Source organism: Nestor notabilis, unplaced genomic scaffold (genome assembly GCF_000696875.1).
Source record: "Nestor notabilis isolate BGI_N333 unplaced genomic scaffold, ASM69687v1 scaffold20329, whole genome shotgun sequence".
In the NCBI taxonomy this organism is placed as follows: domain Eukaryota; kingdom Metazoa; phylum Chordata; class Aves; order Psittaciformes; family Psittacidae; genus Nestor; species Nestor notabilis.
In genome coordinates, this window is record NW_009945422.1 from 18,027 (window position 1) to 35,765 (window position 17,739).

General features: G+C 37.2%; 2 protein-coding genes across 2 annotated transcripts in view; one reads left to right on the forward strand and one right to left on the reverse strand.

The window, feature by feature from the left end:
• RTFDC1 (replication termination factor 2 domain containing 1) overlaps window positions 1–16,877 on the reverse strand; it is a gene marked incomplete at its 5' end in the record, with an annotated part of 27,247 nt that extends 10,370 nt beyond the window's left edge. The window contains 4 exons of the mRNA XM_010022875.1: window positions 15,000–15,078; window positions 16,250–16,389; window positions 16,584–16,677; window positions 16,783–16,877. Of these exons, the coding sequence (XP_010021177.1) occupies window positions 15,000–15,078; window positions 16,250–16,389; window positions 16,584–16,677; window positions 16,783–16,877 (408 nt within the window). The remainder of the gene's footprint in view (window positions 1–14,999; window positions 15,079–16,249; window positions 16,390–16,583; window positions 16,678–16,782) is intronic.
• Window positions 3,466–8,095, forward strand: GCNT7 (glucosaminyl (N-acetyl) transferase family member 7). The gene is made up of 4 exons (XM_010022874.1): window positions 3,466–3,723; window positions 5,554–6,585; window positions 7,034–7,129; window positions 7,869–8,095. Exons 2-4 carry the CDS (start codon window positions 5,610–5,612, stop codon window positions 8,093–8,095), a joined length of 1,299 nt encoding a protein of 432 aa, XP_010021176.1. The 5' UTR covers window positions 3,466–3,723; window positions 5,554–5,609.
• Window positions 16,878–17,739: the final 862 nt, after the last annotated feature.

A 17,739-nucleotide genomic window follows, 5' to 3' on the forward strand; every position in this document is an offset into this window, starting at 1 on the left:
GTTCTTCCCAGTGAGGGTGGTGAGGCACTGGAATGGGTTGCCCAAGGAAGTTGTGAATGCTCCATCCCTGGCAGTGTTCAAGGCCAGGTTGGACAGAGCCTTGGGCGACATGGTTTAGTGCGAGGTGTCCCTGCCCATGGCAGGGGGGTTGGAACTAGATGATCTTAAGGTCCTTTCCAACCCAAACCATTCTATGATTCTGTAAGTGGGAAATCTCCTACATACTAATTCACAAAAGGCAAACTTTCACGCGGCAGTTGTAGCACCTACTACAAAAACACTGTCCAAGCATAAGCCTCTATTCACAGACCTTCCCTTTGAGTCAATGATAATTTTGTAGCTGCCACACCTGCAGCTGTGCCTTAATTTACTTTGAGGTTTTCTCTCTATTTCTGACCAACATGCCATTTTTATCAGAATATGTCCAAAATACACCAGCCTTCTTGCTTCCAGAATCCCAAACCTTCCCAATTCCAGTAAATTTCAGATTCTAACTTTTCACTTATTAGAAGTCTTTCACTTATTAAAAATCTTTATAAAAGTAGTATTATTCTGTTTCAGAATGAGGTATTTCATTTATCGTTTAAGCTTGCAACTACTAGAAATTACCAGAGGCATTTCTTTGCTATATTTATTTGCTGCAAATTGGAAAGTTTCAGCAGGCAAACAGTTAAGAACTGGGGGGAGGAGGAGGAGGAGGAGAGGGTTGTTTCTTTCCTGGTTCTCATCAGCCAGCATGCTCAGTTAGCAGTGCAGAGGTTAAAGCCTCTAAGGTAAGGCAATATTATCTATAATCATCAGCAATATACCCTACATACTTGAAAGTCTGATTTTGGTCCTTTAAAGGCTGTCAGAGAAAGAGTGGAAACACAATTTAGAGAAGCTCAAGTTTTCACTCATTACTGTGAAGCAGAGGACATTTCTGAAGCCAAACAGCATTACTGCAGAATAAATATGCTAAGCACTGCGGGAAGCCAGATGAAGCCCTAAATGAAAACATTCCCGTTAATGTTTAACCCCTTTCACTTACACCAGATCTCCACACAAGCGACAGAATGAAGAATGCTGACTGAATTCTGCTGAAGGACAATGGGACTCTGTATTTATTTTTATGATGCTGCCGTCTCCTGGCTAATTTCATACAAGGTAAGACTGGGCAAATCAGATTGTAGGGCTTCAGGTTTTTACTATTCCTTTATTAAAACACATTTTTATTTTTGTAAAGCGACAAATATTTTCACTTCAGAAATACTAAATTATTTATAGAAATATTTAATTATTTCACTTAAAATACTTTACTCTGCCATAAGGTTAATACTTTGTTTCTTTTTTACTTTGTCATAGAGGTACTGTATGATGGAGGTCATTACTACTGCTGCTGTCTGCATTATAAAAATCACAATACTTAAGAATACTTGTTATGCTCTGTTCAACTTCTTTTTTTACAGCCCTCTAACTCAAGGGTTTAAATAGCTTTCATAGTACTTGTTTGGAATCATTATAAAGTCAAATACACAAGGAAAAAAAACAAACAAACCATGACAGGAAAAACCTCTATAAACCTGTTGAGTGTGTATCAGTAAACACCAATACAGTATTTTTAAGAAAGAAGAATGTTAATTATGTTTGATGAAGAAATTTTGTTTTACTTGATATGTCACAACACAGAAGCAAACTCAGCACAATTCCCCAGGCTGAAGCCAAAAAGCGATGTAAAAAGCAGTTAAAAGCACTGATTTTTAACATTTAGTTTTTAAAGGACTGAATTAGTATTCACTTGTTCATAAAATGTCTACACTAATGCCTGCATAAACCCCTTTCAGACAAAAACCAGACATAAAATATTTGGGAAGGAGGAGTTAATTCCCCAATTGTTTGGTTCACTGAATTATGAAGTTACACAAACTACATTTTAACCTAAGTTTTAATATTAAGCAAATACAAACCTTACATTTTAATCTAAGCTTTAATATTAAGCAAATACAAAGAGTACAGACAAAATATTATATTTAGAGGTGAAATGATGCAGTCCAAAACACTATGGCAGAAAGAAACTGTGTATTATAAAATGATTTGTTACTGTGAATTGCAGAGCAAAGTACATAGCTAATGGGGTCTGGATTAACTGAGATGATATTTCACAGGCTTCTTTTCAACCATAAACATAATTCCACTTTTCTCCAGTTTACCTTTTTAATTGAGATGGAAGAGCTTCAGCTTACAATTTTCTGTTAAGTAATATCCATAACAGCAACCACAAAGTTGCTTGAAAATCCCTACAATGTCAAACACTACCCTCAGCACTTCTAAAAATTAAGACAGTTTCATCCTCCAGATTTAGAAAATGTCTGTAACATAGAAAAGGTTGAGTTTCAGAGACATTCTGATAACAATAAATACCTATAATGGTACTCTTGCATAATAAAACTAAAAGGCAAGATAGTCACAGACTGGGTTATGTCTGGACAGTGGATCCTCTTAACAGTATGACATCTTGCTCTTCAAGGACAGGAGGAAACACAGCAGTGTAGTTCTTGACAGAAGACAATAGCACAGGGGCTAGAGGATTCTTCTAAGTGACAAATTTCACATGCAAGGCGACTAACAGCACCAATTCTAGCTCTAGATCTGGTAAAATCCTAAGAGAAAGCCAATGCTTTCATTCTATAATATATACTGAGGCTAAAAGATGTCAAGTTCTGTTCTCGTAGGCAAGGCTTCATCATTTAGTCATTCCCCAGTATTAACAGTGGAGAAGGAATTATTTCTTCTTACCTGATAACGGGGTGTCTGTGTACTTTCATGCTGCCATATAAAATACAGCTTCTTGATGCCTCATGGTTCAATAGGAAAAATCCATAGTAAACACTTAACAACCTGAAACATCCCTGGAAGCTATTATCTGAAGGGTAATAAAAAGTGTATGACACTAACAGCTTGATTCCCCAGGGAACTATCCTTTGCAACCTGTCCACAAAGACGTATTTAAGGAAAAAACCTGATGAGCATGTTCATGTACATCATCGTGTACAGAGATGTTCTATATTCTAAGCAGGTATAAAGTCCCAGATATTTCTACAGCTGCCCAGTGCTTTCAGTGTAATTTTTATGTCCAGAATTGAACCTTCCCTGTGACATACCATAGGGATCTATCTCATCACATTCATTAATTCAGAGCAACAGCAAAGCTCCTCCTGTAATTAGTTTTTCTGACTCCAGATCCATAAAAATCTGTGCTTCCCTAACAGACACTCCCTCTCCCCAACTTCTGCTACTGGGTACGTAATGGCCCATATGCAAATCTATTCACAGCTCTGGCAGTCAGCTGGTAGCAGGCTACAGCACTGGCGTACTTCATTTTTACTGCAAACCCCTGGCTTTCACCTTTTGGTGGCATTCCTTTTCTCCTCCTTTCTGCACAATACTAAAAGGTTGACATGGATTTGATTTACTGAAGCTTTTCTTTAAATGGATCAAAGACTCACATCAAGCTTGTTTACCCAGTAAATGCATCCCTTGGGAGCCATGAAGAAAAATATATTCTTCTGGGACCCGATTTCCTCATGTTTTTCTTTGGCCTACTCATCCAACACAGACTGACGAGCACTGCTGATGGAACATACAGGCAAAATGGATGAACCCTCCACCTAACATACAACTTCACTTTCTGGAACGCTAAGTGGAAAAGAGGCATTCTTCCAGCATGAAATCCAGTGCATACCAGTAAGGACAATTAAATAAATACATTATTTCCCAACAGCCTAATAAGATTTTAAAATTGTGGTAATATAGAGCATCCATTCTCTTGGTTCAAACTCTGTATTCTTAATGCTTTTTAAACTCTATGCCTCATTTCTACTACTTAAACTACAATGCCATCTTTATTTTCAAGCTTCTAAGACTGATGTAACTGAGTTTTCATTGAAAGAATTATCTTCTTCTTTCTAATGAAAACCCTAGAGCCTTCTAACCACAACAGCATTCTTTATAAACAAAGATTGTTCTCTCTCCCTATGTAAAACCAAGTATGCTGTGATGTTGACAGCTGCAAAGCACGAAATATTTACAGGTGAAATACAAATTTTATTAAACAAATTCACTGAATAAAGAAAACTAATTTCTTAATTTAACTCTTATGACTACTGGTAGTTGACAGATCCTTCCTCCACCCCTGGTATTTTCTCTAGGAAGTTCTATACCAAATGCTTCAAGGATAAAGCCTCCATGTAATTGCTGTGGGATTCAGGTCTGCTGCACTCTTATTCTTCTGACTTTCAATAAGGTAAACATGAGAAAAAAAAAAAACCACAGGGGAAAAACTCCTGTGCCTATACTGATGTAAGTTAGTTACCTCAATGCTAACCCTGGCAGTGATGTACTTATCTCTGGATATGCACATATGCTAAAAATAAGAAATTATTGTCTGCATGTTCTGTTTTCCAACGCACTAATATCAGTGCTTTGGAAAGATATCAGAGAAAAAAAAAAAATCTCTCTCAGAGTTAGAAACATTTGCTGCCTGCATAAGGATAAAACCCAGTGTATTTTGTGGATTACATTTTAGTCTCTTCCTTTTGTTTGTTTAATAAATTTTCTGTAAAGAAAACTAATTTCTTAATTTAACTCTTATGACTACTGGTAGTTGACAGATCCTTCCTCCACCCCTGGTATTTTCTCTAGGAAGTTCTATACCAAATGCTTCAAGGATAAAGCCTCCATGTAATTGCTGTGGGATTCAGGTCTGCTGCACTCTTATTCTTCTGACTTTCAATAAGGTAAACATGAGAAAAAAAAAAACCACAGGGGAAAAACTCCTGTGCCTATACTGATGTAAGTTAGTTACCTCAATGCTAACCCTGGCAGTGATGTACTTATCTCTGGATATGCACATATGCTAAAAATAAGAAATTATTGTCTGCATGTTCTGTTTTCCAACGCACTAATATCAGTGCTTTGGAAAGATATCAGAGAAAAAAAAAAAATCTCTCTCAGAGTTAGAAACATTTGCTGCCTGCATAAGGATAAAACCCAGTGTATTTTGTGGATTACATTTTAGTCTCTTCCTTTTGTTTGTTTAATAAATTTTCTGCTGATTTAATTTACTTAATTCTGGTTCTCTGGGAGAACTTAAGGTTTCCTAGGCCTTCAGGAAATCTCAGCAGCAGCTGTCCCCAGCACACAGTGTTCACACATCTGCCCTATTCTAAAGCTAGACCTTGACCAACCCATGGCACTGGACTCACCTACTGACACATACACAGCCTATGTGTTCCTTGTTGTATCTAACGGGTTAGCCTTCCTCCTTGATCAACTAATGAAGCATAAAAAGCCATTTTGAGTTCTTTGGATAATTTTGTTTGTCCTACAAAGACTGCTTCATGGATCTGCAAGTACCATATCCAAGGGCTGAGTACACTGCATCATGAGCATGCGCACACAGAGTTCCTCCTAGAAACTGGAAAGAGTAATCTCAACATTTAGATACATCACTAACATGTTATCTATTAATAAATTATAAAAGGTTCTCTCCCTCTATCTCACTTTTCCTTTCAGATAACCTGAACACTTAATTCAACTACAATGAGAAGACAGTATCTGGAAAATAAAAGATGAACCCACTTGATGCAACAAAATCAGGATTTTTACTGTGCATTGCTGTCTGCATGTTCACCTACACTTTCATATACCTAAAGGATACACTTTCTGAAGAGCCAAATGAACAAAAATTTAATGCAAATATAGCAGAGTGTGGTTTTTACCCAGACGAGCTTTGTTCAGCTCTTTTTGTGGGCAAAACTGCTGCCTTTAAAATTGGAAACTCTTGTCAGAATACCTACCAACCTAAAACACTCAGCTGCGTTCAGACTTCGTGCAACTGCTCCATGGTTTTGAAGACTCTGCATTTTATCACAAGACCACTGTCAGATGAAGAAGGGAATTTCTCCTTGGCATACATTATTACAATTCACAAGGAGCTGGAAATGTTTGTAAAGCTGCTAAGAGCTATTTATATGCCTCAGAATATTTACTGCATACATGTTGATGAAAAGTCACCACAGGATTATAAAGCTGCTGTACAAAACATTGTCAATTGCTTTGAAAATATTTTTATTTCCTCAAAAAGAGAAAATGTTGTTTATGCAGGATTTTCAAGATTACAAGCTGATATTAACTGCATGAGAGATCTAGTTCATTCCAAAATTCAGTGGAATTACGTTATTAATCTATGCGGTCAAGATTATCCCATTAAAACAAACAAAGACATTATACAATACATCAAAAGTAAATGGAATGGTAAAAATATGACTCCTGGGGTAGTCCAACCACTTCATATGAAACACAGGACACAGGTTAGTTACAAGGAGTATGTACACTCTGGAATGTCATACGTGTATCCAACAAAGAATGTAAAAGCTAAACCTCCATATAATTTGACTATATATTTTGGAAGTGCCTACTACATACTCACTAAAGAATTTGTAGAGTTTACATTGACTGATGCACGTGCAAAAGATTTGCTTGAATGGTCAAGAGACACATACAGCCCGGATGAACACTACTGGGTCACACTGAATCGTTTAAATGGTAAGATGAATGTTATTTCTGCTATGCATAACCTCTGGAGCAACAGCATTGTACGGCCTCTGATATGGGGAGCTAGTGAGCTCTAATTCACAGCTTAACAACACTGCTTAACTGAGTCACATTGCATAAACATGGTAATTTCTTCAGCCTTGATGCTGCCCTTTCAGAAAGTCACATCTGACAGCCAAGAAACAAAGCTTGATTCCAGAAAAGTACTACTTAAGGTGCAGACCATTAACTAGAAAAATGTTGATTAAAAAGGAGGGGTTTTTTGTTAGATGAAAGCTCATGCTCCCAAGGAATTAAAATTAATAAAACTGAGAACAATGCCTGTTCGTACAATGCCTGTAAATAAATACTGAACATGACTACAGTTAAGTCTTCAGCAGTGAGAATTTTCCTTCTAATAAGTAGAAAGAAATCTTATCAGAACCTTATGTTTTTAAAGATGCGCCAGGGGCTACACCACATGCAGACTGGGAAGGAAACATACGAGCCATTAAATGGAAAGATCAAGAAGGAACCATACACAAAGGCTGCAAAGGTAATGTGAATTTTGGTAATGAACTCAGATTTGACTCACTGACCAGCAGTAACGGCAAATTATGCATTAGGCTTTAAATTAGCTATTAAATGTGCCTCACTGGACACATATAAGTTATTTTGGAAGTATCAAATAAAACTGAAAGCCACCTTACTCCACTGTATCCAATCTAAACAGCTTCTGACATATTCTTGCAAAGACTGTCACAGTATCCATATACTGACAGCTTTCTTTCAATCTCCGATTACCAATGCACTAACTTGATTGATCAGTTTTCAGTGAAGGATAGGGGTTTTCCTGACAGGCATGTTTGTCAGACATTTTCATCAACACTGGGTTAAATCTTCTTCAGTTTGAACAATAATAAGAAAGAATAGTGCCGACCACATGCAAAACCACAAAATGTTTAACTGTCTCAACGCAGCACAGTGAAGTACTGCGTGGTTAAACAGGTATCCAAATAGAAGAAGATCACAACTACAGCATGTTCAACTACAAAACACAATATTAAGCAGAGCAACATGTCAGTGAAGCAGCTGGAGGTAATGTACCCATTTGTGTGAAATACAAAACCAAACCCTTGCCTCTATGTTTAAGAGCTACCATTTTCCTACAGATATATTTTAGTGATGCCCTATGTGAAATCAAAAAGTAAGCTTTGTTAATAACTCTACAGAGCAATACTATTATTCTGTTCAGCTTTCTGCTGCTTTCAGGTAACTTCAACTTGTCTTTGCAGGTCACTACATCAGAGATATTTGTGTCTATGGACTAGGGGATTTGCAGTGGATTATAGAGTCACCTCATCTGTTTGCCAACAAATTTGAGCCTGCAACATACCCACTTGTTATGGACTGCCTAGAGAGACGCTACAGGCTTAAAGTACTGCACCAGGCAGAAGTCCCCATCGAAGATCACTGGCGTTTTCAGGAAAAGAACTACTTCAACATGAAGCTGAATGTTTGAGCTTAACTAACATCTAAACAAGTGTTCAAAATACTGACAGAAAAGTTAACAATCTTAGCCATAGACTTCACTCTGTGCATTATAGCATGAGGATAAGTACAATATAGCATAAGGATACGTACTATCAGCTTGCCAGTGAAATAAAGAGTTCTTATTTATTACAAGAAGATAAACAGCCTCAACTAATGGGTTAATTCTCAAAGAAAATGACATGTCTAAATCTATAATTTACTAAAGACAAGGGTGACATTCATAATCCTTTAAGTGACTTATTTAACTGGAAAAATATGTGTTCCTTGTGTCCTTAGCAAAAAAAGGACTAATCAGTATGAAAATAATAAAATGGATGCAAGACTGAACAAAGACAAAATGAAAGCACAAGTTAAAGTCATGTCTATTGTAGGTATTATGAAATAGATTATTTTTAATAATGAAGTTCACACTAAAATTTCGGAGCTTGTAGATAAGCAAGTGACAACCAGTTTCAGACACAGTCCATTTCACTGAGGAGTTCTTGTTGGTTTGTGTCTCTCTCTCCCCTCTTTTTTCTTTTTTCCATGGCCAGCTGCATCTCTAATTTCATTGTGTAGCATGGCAACATCACTCCTGCCCTAGTCAGGCTTTGCTCCTAATTTAAAGGGAGTGTGTGCCAGGAACAGTCGTAGAGATCCTGCGATCATTTAAGACCCTGTTTCTGAAGCTCTACAGGGGTTTAGGGCAAGTAGACATGGGAAAGTTGAAGCCAGGGAACAAAGGAAAACGGAGTGAAAGTCATCTTTCAACCCCAGTATACCTGAGGGAAATCAAACTGCCCTGACCTTGCAACAGTCTGCAACAACTGGAGATAACACCTAGCAGCAACTGGGCCAAGCATCTCATTTCCCAAACCCTCGGCAGACCAAATGCAGCGCTCACTGGTCTATCCTAAGGAAGTGCCTTTCAATACACAACACAGGCAAAACCAGGAACAGTAATGAACAAGGATCAGCCCTTTTCCAAGCAAGAGTTGCTCCTGCCTCTTCAAGACTCTTAAAGACACCAAACCAAAACCATTAGGGAACATAAGGAAACAGAGAGGATGTAGGTGGTGGTCTTTTCTAGAATATGACAACTCTTCCACAGGATTAAAAGTCTTACAAGACCATCTCTACACTCTGTCTCCAAAGGTCTTTAGTTGGGAGATACTGACAGAAAGAGACTAGGAGAAACCTGAATTCTGAGAAGTTGTTTCAAAATGTTCGTCTACCTTTACAAGTATTTTGGCAAGAATGCTGATGAAAGTATCATTCCAGCAAATCCAAATAAACTACTAGTTACTTTGCTTGAACTCTGATGGCAACTAATAAAATATAGCCTGTTACTTAGAAGCTCACTTGATTAGAAAATACAAGTTAATAATGTCTAGGAGCAATTTAGATGTAAGCTTCAACATGCACCCAAAACATCGGTCAATTTTTACAAGAAAACTGACTTACAAATTAAGCATTTTTCCAAAAAATCATATTAATCAACAAATAACCCAACAATAGAACATGAAAGTTTCTTACTACAAACTTATTCCCAGGTTTCTGGAACTGTACTGCTCATTTTCCCACATGAATTCCCCAGAAACATAAATTTCTTTCAAATGAACTTTAACCTAAAAAAAGACAATCTGATCTTTCTATTTCTCTAGAATAAATAAACCTAACTAGTTACAAAAACTTACAAACTCAACCCAAAGGCCTGAGCTCAGTTTCATGTATAATTCAGGACTTATTTTGTTACTAAATACTGCTGGAGATGCCTTTTTTATGTCGGGAAATACAAGGGATAAAAAAGAAAGGCAAAAAAGAGCCAGGCAGCATGCTCACACTGAGCTTGTGGAGAGCCCCTCTGAAAACCATTAGTGAAGCTAATGGGTCTCTGGCATGTATTAATCATAGCAATATTCATAATTAATATCCAAACCACTCCCAATCCACTGAAGGGCACTGCCAACATTAATCCACTCCATGTTGTCTTTTAAAGTGCAGCAAATGCAGTATCTAGTTTTTACCTTTCGTCATCATCACACAGAACAATTGTGTATCACTTCTGAACTGAATTAGAAGGATAAAGTCAATAACAAGGCGTTCTGTAACATGGGCTTGTTTTGCAGACACTGAATGAATCAAATTGGGAAAAAAACCCATCTGCGCAAATAGCCCTCTTAAAATATAATTTAGGTATGACTTCGCCCAGGTAAATCCAGGAAAATCATTGGAGTGTGATCCACATTTCCTAAAGGATTTTGTATCTTACACAGAATTTTACATATATAAACCCCCCAGGAAATCTGTAATTGAACCACTCCATTGTCAATCATTAAGAAGCAGTATTCTACACATTAACTTGAGTAACTATGACCATATTATAGTCTTGAGATATTTTTTTACTTCTAACAATGGTAAAAAATTAAGTAATAAAACTGTCAAAAGCTGAAACCATTTAAACATACATAAAAAACATTCACTAAGTTCTGCAGGTGTTATGAGTAAATCAATCAACTTTTAGATCTCAGCAGCCAACGTTTACGAACTTTTGGTGACTTGATCTAAGAGCAGTGTCAAAGTGACTTTGTTCAAGCAAACACTGTGCTCTGTAACATACTGCACACACATTAACTCTCTATCTGAACGATGCATACATAATTTCTGTTTCAAAACCCACATGTTCAATAGCTCCGTATCTAAATTAAACATGTGATTAAATATGGCAGATTTTAATAGTTAGGGTACTATTTCAAGTGTGTATTAAGAGCCTGTTGACTCTGAAAACAATTCCAAAATAAGTTTTAAAGTGATGTAAGAAATTATATTTTAAAATTCAATCTTGTCCTTAACTTCCAAAGTAACTCCCCAAAGGATTTCCGCTACTGATTCAATAACCAGTGTCCCATCTCCAAACTATCTCTAGCATACAGCAATAGTAATTTCTTAGACAGGGGACTCAACATCAACAATTGGCAACAGTGCCCTTTTCGAACCCCCAAAAATGAGGTTAAAGAGATGCCATACACTCCTAGGTACTTCTTTTACTGCATCATTTCTAAAAGCATAACTTTGTCAAATAGCGGACTCCCAAACAAGCAGGCACCAAAGATTGCCCTGCAAGAACCAGGAAACCAGTTAGAACAGAAATTCTAAAACACTTAATTACTTTGGGCCCCACCAAAAGTCAACAAACCAGAGATCAGCACTATCTGTCTTCAAGATCCCATCAGATACAAAAAGAGTGAGCAGAAACAGTCTTGCTTGGTTTTTTCATTTGGTAGTCTGTTGGAGAATTAATAGGTAAGAATGTCCTATTCAAAAGTACAAGTTTTAAACTGTCAATTTCCATGTCACATGTAATTCTTCCTGAAGAACAGGAAACAAGAGGCAGCAGAAAACTCCTGATCTTCAGGGCTTCTCTGCAGAATATATATCATCAAACTCTCTTATCTGGAAGCAGAGTTGTTTCCCTCTCTGCTGATTGGAAGTCCTGTCCTGCACATTTTACCATGTGACTTAGTACTGAGAGTTTACATTTTTCCTTCTTACCGTACAAAACCTCAAAAACATGGCTCGAACAAATTATGCTTATGTGTAAACAGGTATTATGTATTTTATTTCTATTCACAAGTTGCTGTGTTTTAGAAAAAGCTCTTTTTCAGTCTAAACAGTTAGAGGCTTCAGAATTTGTCCCAAGCACTTACTTCATCTAACAAGCTCACTCTCCAACATAAACCACCACAAAAAAATTCTCATTGCTCTTTCAAAAAGTCTTTGGCCAGGGAGTTTTATGTTTTGGCAAGACCTTTCAAAGCCTCCCTCAACACTGCTACAGTGTCTGACTGTTTGCTTGCCTTAAAGTTTCACACTTTAATGTTATTCTTTTAACTTGAATCCTTCAGTATACCGCTACTTAAGATGTGAAGCAGGAAAGAATCGTTTACTTCCAAGGGAGGTAAGTCACTTAGAAAAAGGCCTCACACGATTACAGTCGCCTTACAATTTTAATTCCTCTCACATTCTTGTGTCATGCCCTACTACCAGTACAGTCTTCTTAACAATTCCAGTAAAAGCAATAAATACATGTATTTAATATTGTCAGCTCTTCATGTAAGTTTCTCTGGAGGCAAAATGTGGTTTTTTGAAAAAGAACTCCAATAGAGAGATTGCTTCATCCTCCCAGTACGTCGACTCCATAAAGCCTTTCAAATCCAGTACTACAGAAATGCTGAATTCTTCATCTTGGCGTTTTCCATTTTCTTGAACGAGACAAATGTTTATATGAATTCAGCTTTTTCCTGAACACTTATTTTGTGACCTGCATATCACTGGACAGATTGCTCTATTTCTTGTATGAGCTGCAACAGAAAAAATCCTGAGAAGAAAACTGAGCAGTGAAAAAACTGTCTGGTCTGTGGGGCTTCCCACAAAGTGGAAAGCATTCCCCTGAGTGAACCCAGACAGCCTGCAAAGGAAGCAACCCTCTGCTCTGAGCACAGGAAAGTAATTTGCTAGTTTCACAAAGCACAACATTTTGTGACATGCATCTTGTAGCATGTAAATATACGCTCATTATCTTGTTCAGATGATCTAGTTTAAGGTATATAAGCAGACCTGTTGTTTGGGCTGCTGGATATTTGTATTCTCTGGTGAATGTTTTCATTGCATCACTACAGCATCTGTCTGAGGGAGTCCTTTGGGAAACTTGCTGTTTACAATTTAGCAGACTATCAGGACTGCTCTGTAGGCTCACAGACAAAATTAATACACAAGAATATTTTGTTTTGAAAGAGCTTTCCCATAGTAGAGAACCAGCACACAGTTCTTAAGACTGACACTTCTCCAGTTTATATCTGTGATATAAACCTCATCCCCTGGGATGAAGTCAAAAACATAGATTCTGCTAGCTGAAAAGAACTGAAACCACAGCGTAAACAAGCAAATACAGGGTTTTTCTTTTTGAACTACTCTCATCCTGCTGCTTTCTGAAGTCACATAATGCCTACATGTCCACAGACGTGGCAGGGGCACCCAGGGCTGGGCATCTGAGCACACACTAGCAGACAGAAGATGGCAAGGCCATAAAGAAAAAAGTAATCCTGTAGCACACATGGATCTCAGGTTGCTTTTCATTTCAAAAACAATATTGCAATTCTTAAAATACAGCGGTTAGGACCAGTAAAAACATGTCTGGCAATCTACAACATTCAAACATTCTGCATTTACTTTTTTTTGTGCTTTGAAGGAGTATGGATCACAAGAGGATTCAGTTTATTAATTTAAAAAATTCTAATTCTAGCATATATACAATACACAATTTTTTTTTTTTCCATTAGTTCCAGGTTCATTTACTATATGCCCCATTGCTCCATAAAGATAGAATGTGCTGGGGGAAAGCTGCCAATTAGCACTTCAGATATTAACAAACTGTTAGTTACCAGAACACACAGCAACCAGTTCCCCATGATCCTATTTAGAAGAGTTCTGGTCCCTTCTTAATTCGGAATGCAGAATGAGAACATCATCAGTATATATCCAAAACTCCACCAAATCACTCTTTGACTTTGCTCAAAGGAAATGCAGACTAAAACATGTTCTCCCAGTTGGTTAGCATTATCCCTGTGCACCAAAGTCCAGTAATGAAAAGATGACAGACTAGATTATATTATATCCACTTCACAATTCCTAGAAGTGTCCTTCTGAATATTGGGAAGAATCCACATGTGTGTGAAAACATTCACATACAAACATGAGGCTGAGCTAAATACTGATTATTAAAGAAATCCAGAAAACATGTGGGATTAATTTAGTTTTTATAAGATCATCAGACTGGCCAAACTATCTCATTCCTGCATTTCATAATCAAGTTACATCTATCCATCAACAAAAATTTAGATGCATACAAAAAAAACCTCGTTAAAAATAAACTAGCATCTGTCAATAGGAAACCAAAGCCATTAAGACTAAACCAGTACTCTGTAGAACAAAATTAGCACAGAATGCAGCAATATGAGGCTAAATCTAACAATATTCCACACCATCTGCAACAACTTACCAAGAAAACTTTTCCTTCACAGGTGTTGTTTAATACAAATAGGTTTTATCCAATATCGGGGTGTCTGCTGAAAAAAATCTCTAACTAAATTTGGCAACATTACAAGTCTCACTGATAATAAAAGTAGTGACAGGGAAAAAAGAAAGTATTTGCAAATTTTATCATTGCCCCAGTTCCAAAGAAACCTATATGAAATCAAACCAGCACTGGAAAATGAAATGCAGTCAGTATTTTCTACAGTAAGTTATGCGACTGCTGAAAATTCTATGAAGAGTTGCCCCCTCCCCAAAAAAAAGACAATAGCAAACATTCTTTAAAAATACAAGGATCCAGACACACTGACAAACGCAAACCACATACTTTCAGGGAAAAGAAAACCAACCAAAAACCAACAAACCAAAACCTAGCAAAGCAAGCCAAACACCCTAAATCAAAATCAATCATACTTTTAAAAACCGAAATTACAACCAAGTAAATATAATTCATCAACTAAATTAAAATAATGAAATAATTAGATTTCTAAAGAAGCTACTGCAAAAATCAAACTGTCTCCAAGAACAAAAATACAGATTTCCACAATTACTTAGAAATGCATTTTTATAACAAAGGGCCATACTTCAAGCCATCACAGAACAGAACTCTTAAAGTTCCATTTCAGTTTGCATATTCAGACTAAAAAACCATATTTTACAATAGCAGATGTCAATGCAACTGTGTATGCGTATATATATATATATATATGTATACACACATACACTCCTATGTATGTACCTATGTATCTATCTGTGGAGGTCAGACATGACCCTACTGCTACTAAAGCTGAGGAAAAACTCACCTTATGACAAACTTCTGATTTAATTTCTTTGAGAGCACGTTCAGAGAACACACAGCCACAGTTTCTCAAGAAGCAAAACCTTCAAAGAAAAGAAGACAAGACATACAATTGTTTTTAAGAAGCCCTGTGCAGGGCAGATTCAACACAGAAACAACATAGCAATGGGCTAGCAGGACACAGCTAACTTCTTTACAAATTCTTGCAGCTAATCAAAGTATCAGCATCTTTAAGTAGATTAAACCATAACACATATTTTCTTATTTCATTCTGTGTAACCCATTATAGGTTTACGACAATCCCTCAAATGGAGCTTAGCAAGACAAATGCTCTTTGAGATGTTTTTGTACATAGGTCGATATAGGTCACAGAATCACAGATAGTTCAGGACAGGAGGTGTCCTGGGTTCAGACTTTGAAGCTCATCCAGTTCCAACCCCTGCCATGGGCAGGGACACCTTCCACTAGAGCAGGCTGCTTCAAGCCTCATCGAACCTGGCCTTGAACACTGCCAGGGACGGTGCAGCCACAGCTTCTCTGGGCACCCTGTGCCAGTGACTCGCCATCTTCACAGTACGGAATCCAGTACATCCAGTACCTGGACTCAAGGGTTTAGTATCTCCCATTCACATAACCAGCCCTCCCTGTTATATGTATATATACATTCCTCTCCTTTAATGAAAAAATGTGTCTCAGGCATCAAATACTAAGAAGTAAAGAGAATTTCAGCACCAGATAGTCTTTTATTACTTCCTTTGATCTATAAAGACGAAATTTTCTCAATTTCTTATGTGAGTAAAATCTGTTTTCCAAATCTTTTATTTAATTTTAAATAATGTTTTAAGTTACTTCTAAAAACTTTTAGGGTTTTTCAGATTTGTGCAAGCTTCCACAGAGAAACAACAACAAAAATAGATTTTAAGCACCTAAAATTTTAGTTGATACACACCGTAAAGCCCCCAAACAACTTTCAGTCACTTTTTCTCTACAGACATTGCCCTCTGTATTCCTTCATTACGTGTATAAACTAATTTAGGAAAGAGTTAACCTTTTATCTTTCCTCTTGAATATGAAATGAAAGAACACTTAGCAGTCCCAACTCCCTCCTTTTGAAAGGAGGACAAATATTCCCCGCAAAGGCTTGAGCACAGTTGTGATTTGGAACACTATTGATTCAAACATTTTTACGTGCTCTCTATTCTGTTTAGCACAGTAATCACTTTTAAAACAAAATCCAGAAACTTCAATACTGACCTATGCCTTCCATTCATTTCCAGTCCCACCACTGGGCATATAAAGCGCGCAGACTGCATGTCATCATATTTGTCACCTTTTATACTCTCTTTATCACCACTCCAAGCTGGATTATCTGCAAGCTTTAGTTCTGTTACATTCTGAAAAACAAAAATGCAAGTCTTAAGCTGTTTAATAATCATTCTTAAGCCATCATAACATTCCCTAACATTTTTTCAGTGTGATTTGCTATTTTTAACACTTTTAGTGTACAGTAAGAAGACAAACAAATTGAGGTATTGTTGCATGTTTTAACTCTCATAGCACTCTTCAATATTTCACACAACCTGTTTACCTTGATGCTTTTGATATGTGATGCAGCTTTCATAGGAGTTTTATCACCTGACTTATCCAACAAAAATTCAATGATGGCATCTTTATTATACAACCTGTAACATAAAACAATTTTAGTAAACACATTTGAATCTCATAACATTCTTTTAATAATAAATTAGTACCTTTTATTACAGTGGTCTATAAGGAAACATTCATACCTGCCCAGCTCACAGGCCACAATTGGGCGACACAACTTCTCCTGACTCAGAGCACAGTAATGCCATTTTGCCACCAATTCAGCATTTTTGTCAACCTGTAGGAAAAACAATACTCATGATTTAAAAATAGCTTCTGTATTTGCAAACTACTTAACCATAAAAATCAAGTAATACTTGAAGCATTAATCAAATACCCAGGTATCTTACCACATCTACTTTCTACATTCAAAGCTTACCCATTAAATAGCTGTAGCAAAACTTTTTAGCAAAATTCATTATCAGCTTTGAGGGTCTACCTCCATTAACTTTTTCTGCATCATGGGACTGGGGACCTATCTCCCTTATGTGACTCAGTTTTCTTATATTTTGCCACTTCCACCTGTCCCTTTTCCTCTTTATTCTTTTTTGCTCTTCACATATTCTCCATTGTCCTCTTCCTTCTAGTTCTACATTTCCCCCCTGCCTGGGTCAACTTCCCGATCCGCTCCCTGTAAGGATCAAGATAAGAAAAAAGGCAAATATGGGGATACCAGGCTGCTACCTGATCCTCCAGTCTAAATCCATTAATTTTATAACAGATCAGGCCATAAAAGAAAGGCTGAGGTCCACAGCTACTCTGATAGTCTGGTGTGAAGAGGAAGGGGATTTTATTTACTTATTTTCGACAAGCACGTGCAGTTTGTCTGTTTTCTGGTGCTTCTTGTGAGATTTTCCCCAGCCTTCATCCACCTATACACACAATGGTTGCCACTGTATATCCATTACTTTAAAACAGCCCCAAAAAAGAGCCTAAGTACCCTTCAAAATGCAGGCAGATGGAATGCTGAAACGGCCCATGGTCTGGCCACACTATTAAACGATCTACTAAAAGCGTTACCATCAGACACCACGCCCCTAGGTGAAGGCAGGATGCCTTGTGCCCGGAAAGACCTCCAGGAGAGCCAGAGATCTTCGCTA

Bases quoted from the DNA above. Each gene is read 5' to 3' on its own strand.
- GCNT7 (XM_010022874.1), top strand. From the start codon at position 5,610: ATGAACCCACTTGATGCAACAAAATCAGGATTTTTACTGTGCATTGCT. The intron at 6,586-7,033 runs GTAAGATGAATG...ATGTTTTTAAAG, and splicing joins CACACTGAATCGTTTAAATG to ATGCGCCAGGGGCTACACCA. The intron at 7,130-7,868 runs GTAATGTGAATT...TTGTCTTTGCAG, and splicing joins CATACACAAAGGCTGCAAAG to GTCACTACATCAGAGATATT.